We start from the raw sequence: 18839 nt of genomic DNA on the forward strand, positions 1-18839 counted from the left end.
TCTCTATAGAGATAAATATTTAATATTCAGTAAATATCACTCGAGTGAGGGGAAAAAATAAAAAATAATTTCCGCGGAATTTCTAACGGTAATCCATGTACAGGCAAAAGGAAAAAAAAAGACAAAAAGAACCGGGCTCGTCCGGGATTTGAACCCGGGACCTCTCGCACCCTAAGCGAGAATCATACCCCTAGACCAACGAGCCACTTCATACGAGGTCATGCTTCCAGGCTGTATATCACGAGACACCTTGTGCTCCATTTGAATTCTGTTATTTAGAAATACGTGATCTTCAGCGCGTCATTCGTTAGAACACGGCTGCGGTCCACTTGACGCTACAAATTCTTTGGAGCGTCCTTCTTCTCTTTCTTTCTTCATTGAAAGAAATGAGAAGAGGAATGCTTCGAAGCATTTGTATAGCGTCAAGTGGACCGCAGCCCATCACGCTAATCATCTTATTACACCTGGCTTATCAGTCTTGGCATAATTAGCGATTATCTTCCGCTTCAATTGGCGTGTAAAATGCACATCGACCTCCTGTCCTCCGCTAATTATGTAACTAAGTAACAAGATAAAATCGGCAGATAACATCGCGCCGATGTGACACTCTTTATTAATCGATGAGATCGTCGAGAAATGCCGACGACGAGTCTCATTACGCGGTTCTAATTGTGCTAATGTTTATTGCGCATTGGCAGAGCTTTTTTTTCGCTTTTCTGTCATCCTAATTCGGAAACTCGTCCTGAAAAACGCCCGTTCAATTCGCTCATAATAGTACGGTGCGCCAGCTACAAGGTTTGCAACGTAATTTCGTTTCCGTCGTTAATAAAACCAAACTTACTTATTCGTCAAAAGTTGCGCAACGCAGCGTCATGTGCGGGGAGTCGAAACCGATGTGACTCCAACAACAAGTTTAAATGTTCCATGTCGACTAAAAAAGCGAACTCGGCTTCTCTCGGAAGACAAATTGATCAACTCCGTAAAGTAACAAGTTTGATAAGAAACTTATCATCAAATGTAGTCACCGAAGGAATAAGGTATATAATAACCGATTCGATTTCGATGGAACACGTATACTCCCTCCGTCTTTTTGCCAATCTTCGGTTGACAGCATAGTCGAGAATAAAAAAGTGAAGAAAACAAAATTACAAATTGACACTGAAATCGAGAAATTTATAAAAAATAGAGTTGACCAGTTTTTTTGAAAGATTTCAGATATGGAGCATTATTTTCCTGCATTTTAGAGCGCTGAAATTTAAATTATTTGAAACACAAACAAAAACGAAACTCGATTTCGACCCGTGTGTGTGTGTGCGGAAGCGTTTTCTTTTTCTTTTCTTTTTTTTCTGTCTACGTCAGTGTGCGTTACGTATATATATATTTCTCTCGGCCGAGTTTCAACGCGACTTCAAATCCTCATTTCCCTTCAGTCAGTCGTTTGTTTAACGCTTGTATCCATATTTCACTTTGATTATGTTACACCTCGTTTCGGAACGACAAGCAACAGCTTGCTGCAACGTTCGCGCGCACGTTCATATATTTCAATCACACAAATAGATCGACCGCGCTTCGTCTTCTTTTCGCCGCCGCGCCGCGCCGTGTTGCAAGTTAATGTAACGCCCCTGAAAATGTGGGTCGCGCGTATACGGAAGGAGGATCGTTTTTAAGTATCCATAAATTTTTGCCGATGTAGCATATATAGGTGGCTCGCGGGTCGTGCGACGGACCGTTCTCGCGGAGAGAATTATGACTCCCGCAGCTTCCAAAACGCGCGTGCATATCTTGTGCAACGTGACAAATGGGACGATGATTTCGGCTGCCGGTAAATCGTGGAATATTTTTACGCAAACGTGAATTATTTCTATATAAATAAAGAATTGCTCTCGGAATTGTGCTTACTAAAAAATGTTATTTGATATTGAGTTCCATATATATCTTCTTATTAGAAGAACGAAATCATTCGGGCGCCGTGGCTTAGTTGGTTAAAGCGCCTGTCTAGTAAACAGGAGATCGAGGGTTCGAATCCCTCCGGGGCCTTCACGAGGATCGTGCGTGAATTTTTTTTTTTTTTTTAATACTTTTTTCCATCTGATTTCACCGTTCTCGAAATATGCGTGATTGTAGATTTGTTTTTCGTAGTTGCACTACTTTATACTTTTTGCATTTTAAATAAGCAGACGGAGAGAGAGAGAGAGAGAAAGAGAAAAGGCATACAGAGAACACGTCTTGTATCAGGCTCTCTCTCTCTCTCTCTCTCTCTCTCTCTTCTTCCCTTCCCCTCCTTCCTAGTAGCAACACAATGTTGATAATACATATTAGTTAAAGTTAGATATTGGATATTGGATATTGACGTGTATTGGAGATATAGTGGGTCTATATCCGCGCAATACAAAGTCAGGCTATAAATTAGCTATCCTAAATTAAATGTATTGGACATCATAATAATATCAATATTGGATAAAGACAGAGATTCTAATTTTCGCCAGCATTATTCGCTCTTTCTTTCTCTCCCACGAGGATCGTCATAACGGAAGAGATGTTTGCATAATAATCGCGCGAGAAACAACGATTCCTTGATGTCGACGCGACGTGATGACCCAGTGGATTTTTTATTAAACACATTTCTATGAGTCTGTCATTTCACGAATTATTATATAGTGTAAGTATTTGAAGTATCGTGCATCATAGGATTCATAAAACTTCACCGAGATTGTAAATCGGACTCGGCATTCGAATTCGAGTGGAACTCGTTCCTGTCCTAGACCGTCGCGCGGGCAATAATAGAATCTAATTTCCTGCTCAAGGTATTGTTTCGTACACGCGTATACGCCCGCGTTCGCGGTAAGCCTACCGGCTCATAAACCGTTATTTATAAGATCAATTGCGGCATTGCGGCGTCTAAAGGCATTCGGCCGTCTAAATTAAAGCGCGGTCATCGCTTAGGTATGTGCGAAAATTCGCTCGCGGCTTTCCATAGTCGAGAGCGAAAGAGAGGCTCGCGTGGCGTGCGGGCGGCGATCAGGCGCGCCGCCGGTCGCTCGAGAAAATTTGCATCTCGCCGTAACGGCGAAACGATATTTTGCAATCCGCCGTTTATCGATATCTACGTTCTAACGCGAAGTTATTGAAAGATCTCGCTGTTATACGATACGCGTGCGAGGGACGAGACACGCCTAAACGATGTTAAAGTTTCTGTTACACTGTCGGCAGTGACGGCAGTGCCCCTCGCAAACCTTGCATTCTTTAAGCGATTGTATATGAACGGCCTTTAAGCGAGATGACCCGCGAGTGACACGAGATAGCTGATCTTCACCGTGACTTATAAATCTGTCAACCTTAATTCACACCCCGTTGGAAAATAAAGCGTGCGCCGCGTAACACTCGCATAAATTAGAGCGCGAGCCGCGTTTAAATGATAATGCTGATTTTATCAAAGCGCGGCGCGCGATTAATTCATTGTATTTCGATGCGGTAAGCGTCGCTGTTAATTAATTTTTATCGTTGCTATTTTAATTCGACACGTAGCTATTTAGTATTTAATTCGTTACGCATTCCAGTGCGCATTTATATACATTTCGTTATTTCTTCGCTATTTATGCGGTCATCTCAACGCGTGCTCTATCAACGTAATTAGAGTCGCAATTCTTCCGCCTCGCGGATTTCGGCACGGGATTCTGTTGAACCGCAAGAACAGGATTTCCTACCGAATTATCCTCTTTGGCGCCCCGGGGCCGGTTATGTCTTTCCGCCGTTCTAATTTGGCGGATCGCTTTGCGGTTTTCCGTTTCGCAAAAGTTCCGGGTCGGTTATTCCTCGATTCACGATAAACGAGGAGAAGGTATATATGTATTATGTAATAATATGATTCAGAAAGGAAACAATAGAAGACGCGGCAAATTGCGTAAATTGATCGAATTTCACTGTAAGTCCGCAAGCAAGAGCTGTTTAAAGGTCCGTTATCGTTTAATCGATAATCGAGTGCGGTATCCTGGCAACGAAACAGACGCGTTTATCAATTTCGGCGGCTATCGCACACACCGTTGACACCGTGCTTGCACGTTCGACATGCGAGAACCCATCTCCTCCACAGATACTTAAACGTCGGAAGTGAAGTGTTTTGTAAACGATGGGTAATACCGAGAGCAATGTTACGAGCGGCGTGAAGAAACAAACGGACACGTCGTCCATCCTGCTCTATAAATTAGTCGACTTGAAGGGTGAGCGAAATAATCGAGCGTATATACAATTTTACAGACAACAATTTATTCAATTCTCACAATTAACGAAGGCGGGATCGATTATCGTAAAACAATTAGATACAATTGACGGAAATCGATTCGCTTCGCCGACATATGTGAGTCGATGTTTGTGTCACATATATGCATATGTACTTCGTTTTATATACTCGGAATATACGAGAATGAAAAAAAAAAAAAAATGAAAGCGCCAACGTCGTCGAGTTCTATCGCGCGTTGTCAGCAACGTCCAGCGTGTGTAATGTACGTATTGGCCGCGCTAAACGAAAGCTGGCTTTTGACGCGGCTTTCGAGGTTTGTAATAACGACGAAAGATATGACATATGCCGGGCAAAACGAAGGCACATAAATAGAGTCGCGTCTGGCGGAGCAAATTCAGCAAACCTGCCAAACGCGGTTCTCGCCGTGTCCCGCGGAAAAACTCGCCGTTAAAGCAGATGGCTTTTCTCGTACGCTAGTATTTAAGTTATACCACAAAAATAACGAGGAGAGAGATCACCGTGTCGTTGTCAACAACCGCGCCGAAAAAATCGGGTGGTATGTAAATAATGAGGGACGCGAGACGGACGACTCGCTGAAAATTTCGGGGACACAACGATCGCGCGTTTGCGGAGGAAAGATCAGCGATTAGATCGCTTGAGGAATATTATTTATTATCACTTTCTCCTCGTGCGACGTCGAGGGCTCGTCCAGGTTCTCCATAATCTCCTGATTGTTCGGGACGATGAAGGAGGGCTGCTGCACGTTATACTTTCCCATCTCGGCCTCGAACAGGATGTTGTTTATCTGATGCTGCGCGACGAGCCTCGCACGCACGTCCGTTATGTTCTTCAGCCGAATGGCGATGTGCTCGGCAAAAACCGTGAATTCGTCACGGCCTGACGAAATCTCCTGAAATCGTGCGAGAGAAAAAGTCGTGTGACACGTCGACCGACCGAGGGTTTTATAAGCGTGCAGGTCGTGCAGATCGAAAGTTTTCAACATGACGCGGGTATAATATATGTCATATCGGGCGGGGGAAGGGGGAACGAGAGCTCCCCATGTCGCATTACGTAATAATGCGCTAACGCTGCATCGCACATTTTTACAATGTGATATATTAATTCAAGTTGTAATGCAATAAGAAAGATTGAAATGTACCTGCGGCTGCCAATTAGGGGCCGGTGTGGGATTCTAAAAAAAAAAGACATCATCGAATTAATGAAAACGCATATGTGATTCTATTTCGCGACGCGTAGTATTAATATTACTTTAAAAGATTAACTGACAATCAATGAATAAGAAGATACATGAATTGGAAATAGAATTGCAATGATCATAATTTAATTATAATTTTTCTTTCTCGATATAATATATAAGCCTATATATTATGTACTAGCTTGCCAAACAACGCAATGTGACAAGTGACAATGTCCAAAGTCGGGACATAAAACGTCTTTAAGACATTAGACATTGTGTTTATTCATAATTATATCATTGTAATTATACTATAAACCACGCTAACTCTGTACGCAAGCGGGTCGCGGGCGATAATCGCGAGAGCTCGCATTGGCGCACCTGCTTCTCCACGTTCGGCGTCTCGCGATTGATTCGCGTCAAGCGTCCTTTATTCAGGAAAGTCAAGGCCTCGTAAGCGAACCACTTGGGCGTGACGACGCTGCCAGGATTCAGATCGGCCTTCACCCTGCGTTTCGCGTACGCTTTGTGGACCGACATGAAGTGAGTCTTCAGGCTCTTCAGCTTCCTCTCCACCGTCATCACGTCGCATCCGAGCTGAGTGCAAGTTCCAATGAGATAAGAACGCGTCGCGTGCATTTCTTCTTCTATTTTTATTATTCTTTTGCGCTCGCATCGCGTCGCGAGAACGCGCTGACGATGGTGATTCGAAGACGCGTTGCATCAGGATCAGGCCTGCGTCAACTTCGAGCTTCGCAGCCACGACTCTTCTCCCTTTCCATCCACGGAGAGTGGGGGACCTGGATGAAGTTGATCATGCCCGCTAAACTTCGTCGGAGGAACCCCTTTCCCCCCACTCTCCGGGGATGGAAAGCGGGAAGCGTCGTGGCTTCGCAGCGTTGACCAGACCTGCGTTACATAATCCGGTTCCGGTATAATAAATAAGTGAAGCGCGGATTCTTCTTGCGCGAACCGTTACGAAAGCGAGACTTCGCGCTTTCCATTATAACGGCGGCGGCGGCGGCGGCGGCGGCGGCGATAAAGACTACCGTGCGCTCGCAATGCGCCAGCATTGCGCAACGGCTTGCGCAAGTGTTGGACGCGCGCGTCTAGAATACACTCTCAAGATATTTTTTCACTCGGTGGCCAGCGGTGCTTCTGGCGTACGCGTGCATTCGCGAATTACGTGACACGTAAACGTAGAGAGAGGCCAGGAAGAAACGCTCTTTTCGTTAATTAAAAAATTATCGATCCGCTATATATTAGTCATAAACGCGACTCCACGAAACGCTGTTCGTGTCCCTTTCCTTCTTTTTTTTCGTTAATCTATAATACAGCCAGATATATAAATTTTTTTAATCAAACATATATATATATATATATATTTTTTTTTTTTAATCAAATATAACTTTCTGCGCGAACAAAATAAAGGTTTCTAAATTTCCACGACATCCAGATCGATTTTTGCAACGCCGAAAGTTGAACGAATATCGGTGATGACTAAAAAAAAAATCTGAACGCGTATACATAGGTAGCGCAATTTTTTTTTGCGAGCGCGGTGTTTACTTATTATGATCTCGGTCTGCGCCGCGCGTATGACTTCGTCGCACCTCGTCGGCGATCTCCTTCCACGCGTAAATCCTCTTGCTCCGATCGGTGTAGTCCGGCGCGTTGTGGTCCCAGAGGAGCCGCCTCGCGCGATACGCACTGATCAACTTCAATATCGTCTCCTGCCTCCACTGCGCCATGTTACCGCCGTATTGGCACCGCACCGTGCCACGTCTAATCACCGACAGTATGCCGCGGCGGCGACGGGCAATCCCGGCCGCTCGCTCTTCCCACGGAAGACTTGCGCCAGCAATTGCCGTGACGGTGTATGCAACACTTGCCCCAGACCGTACAAGATGGCGTTGCATGTGCTCCGACGTGCCGACGACCCGTTCGCCCCCTCTTCCGCCCGTTGCCCCCCGCCTTGAATTTCGCCCGTAAAATCATGGAGTCGGCGAGAGTCTTCGGGAAAGTGGGGAGACGGGAGAAATTCTCCGTGCTCTCCATATTTCCTCGCCTGTAATTTCGCCATCGCGCCAGAAGACACCTTTCAGGATAGAAAATCTTTTTTCGAGGGAAAAGGATTATTTTGTTTGAAACAAAATTATAAACTATAAATTGTAAATAATAATAAGTGAAACAGGATACGACGTGATATAATATTATTAGATTACCAAGATCCAGCTCGGACCTTAAATGGCATCCCTCTAATTTATTATTTATAAATTGTAAATTATAAATCTTTTGAAGAAAGGCATAGAATATTTTTATTTTGAAAAATTTTTTTTTAAATATACAACAGTTTTTTTGAAAGATTTATTTTTTACTTGGACCATTTTCTGATATCATATTTTTTTGTAGACAGAAAGGTGCGTGTACTTGGCGCCTTTTTGTATCATTTTTTAAAAGATAAATTTTTAGATATCATATCTTTATTAAGTATGTTAGATATATACGATTGTGCGTGATGTATGTAATACGTGCGCATTAACTCGTAAAGTTATTACAAGTTGCATTTTACTTTGACGCCTTTTATTAATTTATTTATAAGTTGTAAAATATAACATTTTTTAAAGCTAATAAAATCATGCTTATTAAAAATACATTTTTATTTATATAGAAAATGTTTAATGTCCTGCATGTGAGTGTAACAACATCAATTTTTAAATCTTACTTTATTACAATGTAACATATTTTACCTTATATCATTAAGTTAATTTATATTCATAGTGTAAACATACGTCTCCTCAAAATATTTGGTTCATTTTAATAATAATGCGGAATGCCCTATTTACCGAAAAGCAAATCTTTCGCGCAACTTGTTGAATTTTACTAATGTATAGTAGGCGTCATTAATGCCTTCCACCTGAAGCATAGTACATGTAACGTGCACTATAGAAATCCCAAGAACACAGCTAGGAAGGCATTAATGACGCCTAATGAGCAATCTATAATATATTGACCTAGTATCGATAAGAAACAGTACGTGATGCTCGGCTAGTTTCAACATGCGATCGCTTGTACTTCCAGATTTCCGCAGAATTTTTCTAAGATTTTTAAGATCAGGCATAAACTTTTTTATTGTGCGTGCCAAGTTCGCAGCACGTCGTTTAAATTTCGAGTGACTCATGTCAGTGCCTTTGTTTAGCAGGGTCTCCACAACCGCGCAAAGCGAAATCTAGGAATAAGAGAGACAATTAAATTGTCAAAGTATATAGTGTATTAAATAAATAGAAAACTCAGTAATACAAACTTTTTTATGAGCTAGTATTGCTTAATTCATTCTTTCTCCTTCACCGAAAGATATTTCGCTTTTCGAGAGAATATTGCTCGACGAATGTTTACTCCATGTAATTTTTACATTCTTTTCTTGAAGGTGGCAGTTGGACTTTTCATTATTTTTAGTTATACATACATAATAATATCTCTTTGTTTAAACTGAGAATTATATTTAGCGAGGAAGAAAAGGAGACATCATATGGCTGTCTCCTTTTATTGCTTGAAGCTAGACGAAGCTCTTAGCGTACATATACACATACCTGCTTTCTCTTTTGTATATTGGACTATATTACTGCCTCGCGCACATAGATATGGTAGAGACGTTGTCACAGAAATGCAGATATTCCTAATAATTTTCTTAAATGCAACGTGCTTGCGAGAAATTACGCCATATATCCAATGACAAAAACCAACAGTACAAGCGACGAGGACAATGATGTTTCTTAAACGTGAATTCGCCAATTCGGACTTTGCAGTATATATCTCCGCTCCGCGCTCGTAGGATACGTAGACGAAAAATAAAAACACTTCTTATTCGTATAACTCAAACCCAAGCTATCGATTGAGTCTACTCAGAACTTGACCGATTCAGCCGTTATTGAGACCCAATAAGGATCTAAGGATCTCTCAACTAGTCGACTCGCGTATAGATACACGGTCTGCCTTGCGCGTACACTTATATATTAGCGCGAGACACTACCGTGTCCTTTTGATAAAAAATATAACGACTGTGTGACGATATCGCGTGCCTCATATCGCTTAATGTATAAGAGAGATGTTGAAAGGTATAATTAAAATAAATACATATATGTTAATTTTTCCTATTTCGGTTTTTTCGCGTTTGATAGCGCTTATCAGTCACGTGGTGCCGAACGTCCTCGAAGTGCTCTTCCACTCATCACTTCCGAAACGGCTTCACGTGTAAGATCCTCGTTAAGACTTCCAGATTAAGTGCAATACAATAATTATAATCAACTAATTATGATATAACTAACTTGTTGCTGAAATACCCATAATTATATTTTATTAGTGTCTCGATTTTCTCTTACATCTCGCGCTATTATGTTCAACCGAAGCACCTGACACTGTCGCGCGCGGGCGCCGTTGTTAGCTATAAATTTTGGAGAGAAAACTTTGGAAACTAGAAAAATAACACAAATAAATAGATACATAAATAAATACATAAATGAAAAATAAAAAGAAATATAGCTTATAAAGTTTAATTTGTTGGAGTTTTCCGGTTGCACATGTACACATTATTATATATTTGTATATATTAGAAGGACGCATATCCTCTCCCCCGCGGCTCTCCCGCTAATGGCGTTCGTGCGAGAAACGATTACAATTATAGCTCCCATTGCCGCGAACGCGACTCTTCAAGTTTACCCTTATCTTACTGTTATTTTCTAAAGTATGGCTCACATATCGCACGACTAAATTACATCCTCATTTTTAACATTCCTTATACGATAGGTACTTTCATCGGATCTGTTTTAAAAGGAAATCGTGATTTCACGCATGGTCCAAAGTACGATTTTAATTCTGTTGGAATCAGCTCGATGTGCGGTCGTCATCGGGTCATTGATTCGCATAAATCCTGAGTTTTCAAATTGCGGAGTAATATAAAGCTGAGCGGTGCGAAATAAGTGTCAGACTAACAGCTAGATCAACGCGATAAATTTAGAAACGAACGAGCCGCGATTTCTCATCGTCCGCTTGTCGAACACAACTTTATTAAAAATCTGCGTCAATGAAGGATCCAGCACGGTCGATTTAGCGCGATGATAATCAGTTACGCACGCTCCGAGGTGCTCCGAGGGAAGAAAAAAAAAAGAATGACGGTTTCGGGGCGTCCCCCTTGTATAACATTTTCACGTCCTGACACTACGAGCCGACAGGTTGCATCTGTCGGTAGCGCGTAGCGTAATTGCGCTAACGTTGTTTTTAGCCAACGCGGAGAAAAAACGCCGAGGGCTTTTCGATCGTGAAAATAGGGATGCCGTCATATGGGGCGCGCGACGTGTGCCGCGCGGAATTGACGCGCCAATCGAGATGACCGCGAAGGCCGGCGCGCGAGCCGCGAAAGCTCTCCGCGCTCTCTTCCGCCTCGGCTTTAATATTTACTGTCCGTGAGTCAGCGTACCGATTTCGACGGTGACGGCCGGAGTGCTAATGCCCGATATAATGGGCTCTCGAGCACTCGATCCAAATACTTGCACTCGTGACGGCCGTGACGCAACGCGCGCGTCCACGTGCCGCCCGCGATTTAATCTTACGATGACGTTCGCGCGTCGTCCGCGAATCGCGCTCGCGGACCTTCTTGAGCGCCTCGCTGCTGGCACGGCTTCCGAAATTCGCGCCGACTTTCGCCAATTCTTCTCGCGGCGTCCCTCGATATCTGAATCACGCCGCGAGATCGCCCTGTTAAATATTAAAGGATGAAATTTCAACCAATACCATAAGTTTAAGTTAATCCTTAGCTTCGTAGTCACACATGGGTCAATTTGATCCACCTTCATTTGGATCTAAATATCAGCTAAATGCCTAGCTTAAAATGGAGCTTGGTCCGCCATCTACGAGAGTTTGAAATATCATCTATAAGTAGAGACCGTTAATCATGTACTCGTTCACGATTTTTTTTCAACATGTTGCCATTTGATTTCTCACAAAACCGCAGTGGTTTTATATTCTAGAATGTTCAAGGTATGTTCCAGAATTATTTGAACCCGATCGAACCGACATTGCACCATTAAAATGGCAACCATTAAATATCGACCGAGTCAATACGACCCAGTGTGACTACCGCGGGATTCCAGAGAATTGTGACTACAAAAGATTAAATAACGTTTTATTATTAACTGCCACATGTATGTTGAAATATTATATATATTATTTTAACAAAACTGTATTATTTTAACTTCGTTGGTTTAGTTAAATTAACGACATATTGAGTAGGGACAGTGGCGATCTAATGATAGGAATGTTAAAATGACACAAATTGAGTATAATAATTTGACACTTCGAATTTAACAGTGCAAGTTGGAATTTCTTTCTTTTTCGTTTCACTTTTCGAAAAGTGACCTTATTACTCCTTCGTCGTTTGACTTTTTCTCGTCGATTGTTCAGCGCAATTAAATATTTAGCTAACTTACACCGTTGCAGGCGGCGGATTGTTGGTGGACATGATGAAAAGCGCCACGCAGACCAAGCAGTACGCGGAGCTGGATCACGCGTTGAGAACGAAGGTCGAGCCGTTTCTTTACAACAAGGGAAAAGGCAAATGGATACCCGTGGAAAAATTGGTCCTTCTACGAAATAAAGACCGTCCGCGGCACAAAATGGTATCGCGCATCAGCCTCAGGCATCGCTCTCGATCGCTCTATATTATATCCATTGCTTTGAATAATTATTCTCTCGCGCTGCGCAGCTGGCACCCTTGAAAGCTATGGAAAATCCAGCGGATTACGACATCGATAAGGATATGGGCGACGAGGAAGTTGACGAAGCTAAGATAGGTAATATCGTATACGTAAATTAATTTCAATTTACATCGCGATGTAAATTATTGTCGCGTTACGCAGAAATATTTCTATATGCGGTCGTTTAAGTTTATGATCTATACTGACCTACGCGCTGTTATAATAATTTATCCGATAAAAAAAATACATTCTTGGCAGATAAGAGCAGATACAGATTCGTGTGTTGGAATCTAAGCGACAGAGGTGCCGTCGGCGAAACTATTTTACATTTATGCATGTTAAATGCGACCGCTATCCACGCCGATTTGGCGAAACGACTGTTGCGTTTCTATCCGCGGCTTATACACGATATTTATCTGAGCGACGAATATTACGGTAAGTTTGAGTTCTCCCGCGATCGTTATGAAATGACGATCATCGATTCTGAGATGGATTAAATGCTTAAAGCTATCATTGCATCTCGTTCACGAGGCAGCGCGTAGATTGTCCGTGGAATATCCATTGCCGATAAATTCCTCCGATAAGCCCGCTGCTAAATTATCTATTCGTAGCGTATCGTTTGCGTAATGGAAAATTAGCATTTCCAAAGTACACTGTTTGTGTGTATACGCGTGTTACGTATATGTATGTGCATGTGTGCGCATGTATATATAATAATATGATATTGATATTGTGAATTTATTATACACGTTTCCTTTTCCTTTAATGTTACTGTTATTATTGGTAGATTTTATAACAGCAGTATTGTTAATGCCTCATCATTTGCGTGTATTACTTTGTCTCTTGTATCTAGTATTTATCTAGTGTTTGCTCGCTTTAATGTTGTATACATTGTAATAAATTTATTATTATTACTAGGAGAGAAAATCTACATCTCTCCGCGGCGGCAGTTACTGCATGCTTTCAGCTCTATAACGATTTGCTTCGGATTTAGGAGAAAACGTTTTGCACATCGCTATCGTGAATGAGGATCCATCGCTGGTCAAGTTTCTTCTCGACAGTGGGGCGGACGACCCGAGCATCATCCACGAGAGATGCTTCGGCAATTTCATGAGTCCGGAAGACCAGAAGGCGTCGAGGTTTGACAGTATGGACCACGAGTGGGTGTGCGTCACTCCGGAGACCAATTACAGCGGGTGCGCTGCACTTATTATCTTCGGGAACGACATTAGATTTTATATCTTAAACGGCATTAGATTCTGCCTCCTCGCTTAAAGACGAGGCAGAAAAAGATTCCATTGTTGTACATTAATTAAACCGTCAGCTTCGGACGACATTCGTTTCGAGCGTAAACGAGACCTAATGTCACGTCGAGTTAAATTCCGCGGGGCTCGCATAAACAGGCTCGTCCATCAGAGATTTTAATGAATCTTGTCAAACGCGATTGTGTCGAGAACATAATGTAGTTTTATATACGTCTAATTTAGTGAAATTAGATCGATCTATTTTAGAAATCAGACGATCTATTTTAGCTATTATCTATTTTATCATATCCGCGTAGCTACGTGTACTGGGGAGAGTATCCGTTGAGCTTCGCCGCGTGTCTCGGTCAGGAAGAATGTTACAGGCTTATATTAGCCAGAGGCGCGGATCCTGATAAGCAGGACACGAATGGAAACACCGTCCTGCACATGCTCGTGATATACGAGAAACTGGTATTTTATACTTTCGATGCTTGCACTTATTTCCCGAAAATGTTGTTTCAATAATTGACTTAAGAATTGACTTCGTAATACCAATCTAAAAAAAATAACAACAATAAAATAGGTTACTTATTTACTGAAAAAAATAAACAAAAGTATGCTACAAATAATTTCGAGAATGTAGTTCTCATCTTCGACTTAATCTCAGGCCACGTTCGACATGGCCTACGAGGTAGGGGCTTCTCTCGACCTAAGAAACGTCCAGCATCTGACTCCGTTGACCCTATCAGCAAAGTTGGCCAGAATCGAAATGTTCTTTCACATTTTGAACATCGAAAGGGAGATATACTGGCAAATCGGTAGCATAACTTGCGCGGCTTACCCTCTGTCGCAAATAGATACGATCGACATTAATACGGGAACAATCAACAACAATTCTGCCCTGAATCTGGTTGTCTTTGGCGTAAGTGAATAAATTCCGCTAATTATATTTTATCGCGTCAGAGTCGCGCACGCAGAATGATCACCAAATGATCACGCGCACGATTCACGATGATTGTAGGACAAAGATGAACATTTAGAGTTAATGGACGGTGTGCTAGTCGATCTTCTAAACGCCAAGTGGAACACCTTCGTCAAATCCCGGTACGTATCCATAAAAGAGAAAATGATCTTTTATCTATATATATATTTCACTTTTTTATTATATAAAAAAAATATGTTAAAGCTAATTTCTGGATTTAAATATAAAAAAGTAATTATAAGCGATTATATACGCTTCGAAAAGATATATAAGTGAGACTTTTTTAATTTTCAGATTCTACCGTCAATTCTTCCTCTTCTGCTTCCACTTCATCCTGTCGCTGATCAGCTTCACCCTTCGCCCTGGCCCGTCGACCATGGAAACGGACGAAAGCGCGAACGACACGTTGACGAGGACGAATTCCTCCAACATGACGGAGCCCACGATTCTTAAGCCTCTCCAAAGCGCGGATCTATCGGAATTGGTTACAAATAGCTTCGCGGCGGCATTCACCTCAAATCTCAAGTCATCCTTGAACATGACGCGGGAATCGCTGGAGAAGATCCAGCTGCAAGTAACGTCGAACCTCACGTCGGCCCTGAAGAGCGTTTTGCTCTTGACGCTGAGCGAAAACGAGGGCATTCTGAGTCCTCCTGACGAGGCCGCCATTCATACGCTGTGGTATACCGACAGTCTTCCAAATGCGTCGGACTATTTCACGGATACGTACAACGAAACCGTCGCGGCCGATACGAATTCGACTGCCAAGACGATCGTCGACGACATCGCGTTATCAAAATTTGATCACGAAGATTGGTATGTTATAAAATACATATAATATTACACTGCAAAATCCAAATGTGTTATCTTTACACGTATAAACGTCTAAAAATGACACATTAGACTGAAGATCTTTTTACACATGTTTCTTCATGTGTTAAAAATTACGTCATTCAACACGTTCAATCGTATTATCATGTCATTTAGACGCATGCGTGATTGTTACCTTACGGTAAATGAAACGTTAGTTAAAGGTCTTCTACTTTCTAACGTAAGAAAAACAAACATCGACGATCGTCAATAAACAGCAATTATAGTTTAGCTGAAATGTTATCTAGTAAACTCGATATATTGGTGGCGATCATGGCGCGGAAAGATATACGCTGGTCTAACGAGCTGAAGATCCGAGTTCAAATCCGACCGAAAATCGTCGGTTTTTATTTGATCGCCACCTCTCGGAAGGGTTAATGGCGACCCGCCGAGAGTGTATCTCTAAGAAAGCGGAAAGGAGGAAGGGAGGCCTCGGATTTTATACAGGCCGAACTTCAGGAGGCCATGGCTTGATCTTGAGCTATAGTGCCGTTGAAAAAGAAGAGAAATTCGATAAATTTCTCGAAAAAGGAAAAAGGTGATTAAATGATGATTAAAAAGTTGTTTTCTATCTTCTGACAAACAAGGTGATTGACACAACCAAACTGATAAGAAAACGGTGATTTCTTCAATGATGATTAAAAAGCTCCTCCTTTTTCTGACAAACAAGGTGATTGACACAACCAAACTGATAAGAAGAGTCATGTACCGTTTCGCAAAATTCGCAATAGTTGAGTAATTAACTAATACGTCTGAGCGAATTAGCGCACACTGCAAATCCAAGTGTGTTATTTTTGCACGCATAAACGTCTAAAATGAGTCCAGTCATGACATTTGACTGGAGCTCTTTTTACATGTTTTTTTTTTACATGTTAAATGACGTGATTTAAAACGGCAAGAAATTTGTAAGAAGCTTCAACTAAAATAACACATTTGCATTTGTAATGTGCAAAAGATTTAAACGCTACTAATGAAATAATAAAAAATATTAATTTTATATATATATATATATATATATATATATATATATATATATATATATAATTTATTCAGCTTTAGCATAAAATATAATAAAAAATTTATAGAGGTATATATATAAAGTATTTTTTTTTAGATTTAGGTTTATTTCAGTAATACTTGATTAATTAGATCAATTTTACATATATTTTGCAGTTAATTTTTCATTTAATGACATACACTTTTAAATATTTTTTTCGTATTTGGCGTAAAATTCTTACCTTATTTTTTTCTGAAATATTTCCGGTATCATGGAATAAAAACTTATTTGACACACACAGGTGGGACGATCTCACGGAGGAGTGCAGGCTGATGCAGCTAACAGAAACGAGTGCGAAGATTCGTTTAACTGGGGAAATTTTTATGTACATCTCAGCGATGCTCTACATCTTGGCTGCGTTGCGAGAGGCGAGATTTTTAGGTCTTAACATGTTCATCGAAAATCTCGTAAGAATCAATTAAAACGTGATACTCAATATACAAAAGTTGGTGTTGAACGAGTCGATTTATATTACAATTAAATATTATAAGAACTTCGTGATTGTAAAGTCTACCTTATTAACAATTTCTGAATTTTCAAACAAATTATAACGGTTGCCGTAGCGAATAATAAACCGAGTATATATTAATGAGTCGATTTACGATAACGAAAACCGCAGAAATTATCACTTGTGTTAACCGCGAGCGCGGTTTTCAGATGACGGCGCCGTCGCGCGTGATGTTCTTGTTCTCGTGCTGCATCCTGCTGCTGTTCCCGTTTCTGCGATTTGCCTGCGCGGACGAAGTCGAAGACATGCTGGCGGTGGTGGCGATGCTGACGACGGCACCGTACTTTCTATTCTTCTGCCGGGGCTTCAAAACGGTCGGCCCGTTCGTCGTGATGATTTACAGGATGATCATGGGCGACCTCCTCAGATTCGTCTCCATCTACCTCGTCTTCGTGATGGGATTCTCCCAAGGTAACGCGTGTGCGCGGGCGTTTCGAACACGAAGAAAGAGGATATCCTCATATTCTTCTTCTTTCGATTTGCGCGTGACGGCTGTTCCATTTATCCTTATGAATGAGGCTTGTCCCGCGGACACAATAAACAAACCTCGTTGCCGATTATCGCAATTGATAATCGAAGCCGAAGAATAAGAGACATCATCAATTCCCGCCGCGGTGACACGCCGCGCGGCGGCGATCGGCCGGTGCCTTATTCTATTGACTCCCAACAATTGTTAATTAGCCGCGCTGGTATAACGGCATCGGCATCGGACGCGCGCGCGTAAACGTCGTGTGTGATCTAATCGACGGTTTTACTGGACACTGCAACGCGACATTGACACACATCTCGCCTGGCCGACCGAAGGACAATCGTACGAAGGAACGAGGCGCGGGGAAGAGACCGCGGAAGGAGGCGCTACGCCGAGAAGGTCTCGAGATATACGTTAAACGGTGCGACACGCGCCATTGTGCAACCATATAGCAGCGTGCAAGCCGCAACGCTACGTGCCAATGTATTCTTGCTTTTCACAAACGGCGGCGTCGCCGCTTGAATGGACCGTCTATTCGCTCGCGAATACGAGTTCCTCGATACTCCCTTGGGTCTTCCTCGATACGAAATCTTATACGACCTAGTATGTCATCCGCAGCGATCGGTCAATTGGGATGAGATCCCCTCGTCGGGATCTCTGTAGACATGTCCGAAATATTTCTACGATGACGTCTTCTCGCGTAACTTGGATACACAGAAAAAAAGAAGTGTCAAATCAAAACTTATATATACTTAAATTAACCCCAGAACACACACAGCTTCCAGAGCATCTTGGAAACACACTATGGATCTGGAAGACTCATATAACTTTGATAGACTTGTAACTCTGGTTCAGATTAATATTTTTGAACTTGTTTTTTTTTTTTTTAAAGCTCTGAGATTTAGGAATATATCTGAATCGGTTTTAATACAGAAAAGTTTTATTTCGTCAAGTTATATGAAGTTGAAACTAAATATCGAAAATTAAAGATATATTTTGAAATGAAGAATATTCTTTTTTTTCTGTGTAGAGGCGCACGTCGCGCGCGATGTAAACAAACGAACGTCGTTATAAAATAGATGTCGGTATTCTTTGCAGCGTATTACATCATATTCCTGTCGTTTGACAACCCAAACACTCCGGAGGGTATCGACGACTCGATCTCGAATCCGATGCCGTCGCCGATGGAGAGCGTTATGGCGATGTTCCTGATGAGCATGACGAATTTCGGCGATTACTTCGGCGCGTTCGAGAGAACCGAGCACGAATTCGAAGCCAAGGTACTTCGCTAATTGCGTTGAATGCGATCGCGTCTACAGTGCGTACACTGTTAAATATTAAAGAATGAAATTTTAACCAATACCTTGAATTAATGAACATTTTTTTATTTTTCACTACCATGTATATGTCAAAATTTATCATTTTAACACAAAAAGAGTATTATTTTAACTCTATTGGTTTAGTTAAATTAATACTATATTTTAGTTAAATTAATGGCACATTGAGTAGAAGCAGTGACGGCCCATAAGAA

The 18839-nt window shown here is 41.7% G+C and overlaps 2 protein-coding genes and 2 non-coding genes across 11 annotated transcripts in view; 2 read left to right on the forward strand and 2 right to left on the reverse strand.

Moving 5' to 3' along the window:
- Positions 1 to 18839, forward strand: part of Nan (transient receptor potential cation channel subfamily V member nanchung) — a 35162-nt gene that overhangs the window by 14880 nt on the left and 1443 nt on the right. For 2 of the 5 annotated variants that reach the window (XM_077420181.1, XM_077420180.1), the window contains exons 2-12: positions 11922 to 12100; positions 12187 to 12274; positions 12437 to 12613; positions 13173 to 13374; positions 13740 to 13893; positions 14090 to 14344; positions 14444 to 14526; positions 14699 to 15220; positions 16573 to 16738; positions 16989 to 17250; positions 18407 to 18588. In XM_077420181.1, coding sequence (XP_077276307.1) covers positions 11942 to 12100; positions 12187 to 12274; positions 12437 to 12613; positions 13173 to 13374; positions 13740 to 13893; positions 14090 to 14344; positions 14444 to 14526; positions 14699 to 15220; positions 16573 to 16738; positions 16989 to 17250; positions 18407 to 18588 — 2250 coding nt within the window. In that variant the 5' untranslated portion in view covers positions 11922 to 11941. Of the gene's footprint in view, positions 1 to 1612; positions 1823 to 3884; positions 4218 to 11921; positions 12101 to 12186; positions 12275 to 12436; positions 12614 to 13172; positions 13375 to 13739; positions 13894 to 14089; positions 14345 to 14443; positions 14527 to 14698; positions 15233 to 16467; positions 16739 to 16988; positions 17251 to 18406; positions 18589 to 18839 lie in introns of those variants that run through there. The other 3 variants (XM_077420179.1, XM_077420182.1, XM_077420177.1) reach the window with 3 other exon arrangements.
- Trnap-agg (transfer RNA proline (anticodon AGG)) lies at positions 134 to 205 on the reverse strand. Its single transcript has one exon. It is a non-coding gene; the product is annotated as a tRNA-Pro (tRNA).
- Positions 1964 to 2037, forward strand: Trnat-agu (transfer RNA threonine (anticodon AGU)). Its single transcript has one exon. It is a non-coding gene; the product is annotated as a tRNA-Thr (tRNA).
- On the reverse strand, positions 4242 to 9468 carry LOC143904960 (uncharacterized). 4 transcript variants are annotated; one of them, XM_077419985.1, is made up of 5 exons: positions 9020 to 9467; positions 7043 to 7497; positions 5814 to 6029; positions 5397 to 5429; positions 4242 to 5147 (listed from the first exon to the last, which is right to left on the reverse strand). In XM_077419985.1, exons 2-5 carry the CDS (start codon positions 7346 to 7348, stop codon positions 4884 to 4886), a joined length of 819 nt encoding a protein of 272 aa, XP_077276111.1. In that variant the 5' UTR covers positions 7349 to 7497; positions 9020 to 9467; the 3' UTR covers positions 4242 to 4883. The 4 variants fall into 4 exon arrangements, 2 of the variants coding, with proteins under 2 accessions (XP_077276111.1, XP_077276112.1); XM_077419986.1 differs by lacking the exon at positions 5397 to 5429 and having other exon boundaries at positions 9020 to 9468; XR_013259082.1 differs by lacking the exons at positions 4242 to 5147; positions 5397 to 5429; positions 5814 to 6029; positions 7043 to 7497 and adding exons at positions 7731 to 8658; positions 8734 to 8849 and having other exon boundaries at positions 9020 to 9448.

The sequence above is a fragment of the Temnothorax americanus genome, unplaced genomic scaffold, assembly GCF_048541705.1.
Source record: "Temnothorax americanus isolate GAGA-0224 unplaced genomic scaffold, ASM4854170v1 Scaffold6, whole genome shotgun sequence".
NCBI classification, from domain to species: Eukaryota; Metazoa; Arthropoda; class Insecta; order Hymenoptera; family Formicidae; genus Temnothorax; species Temnothorax americanus.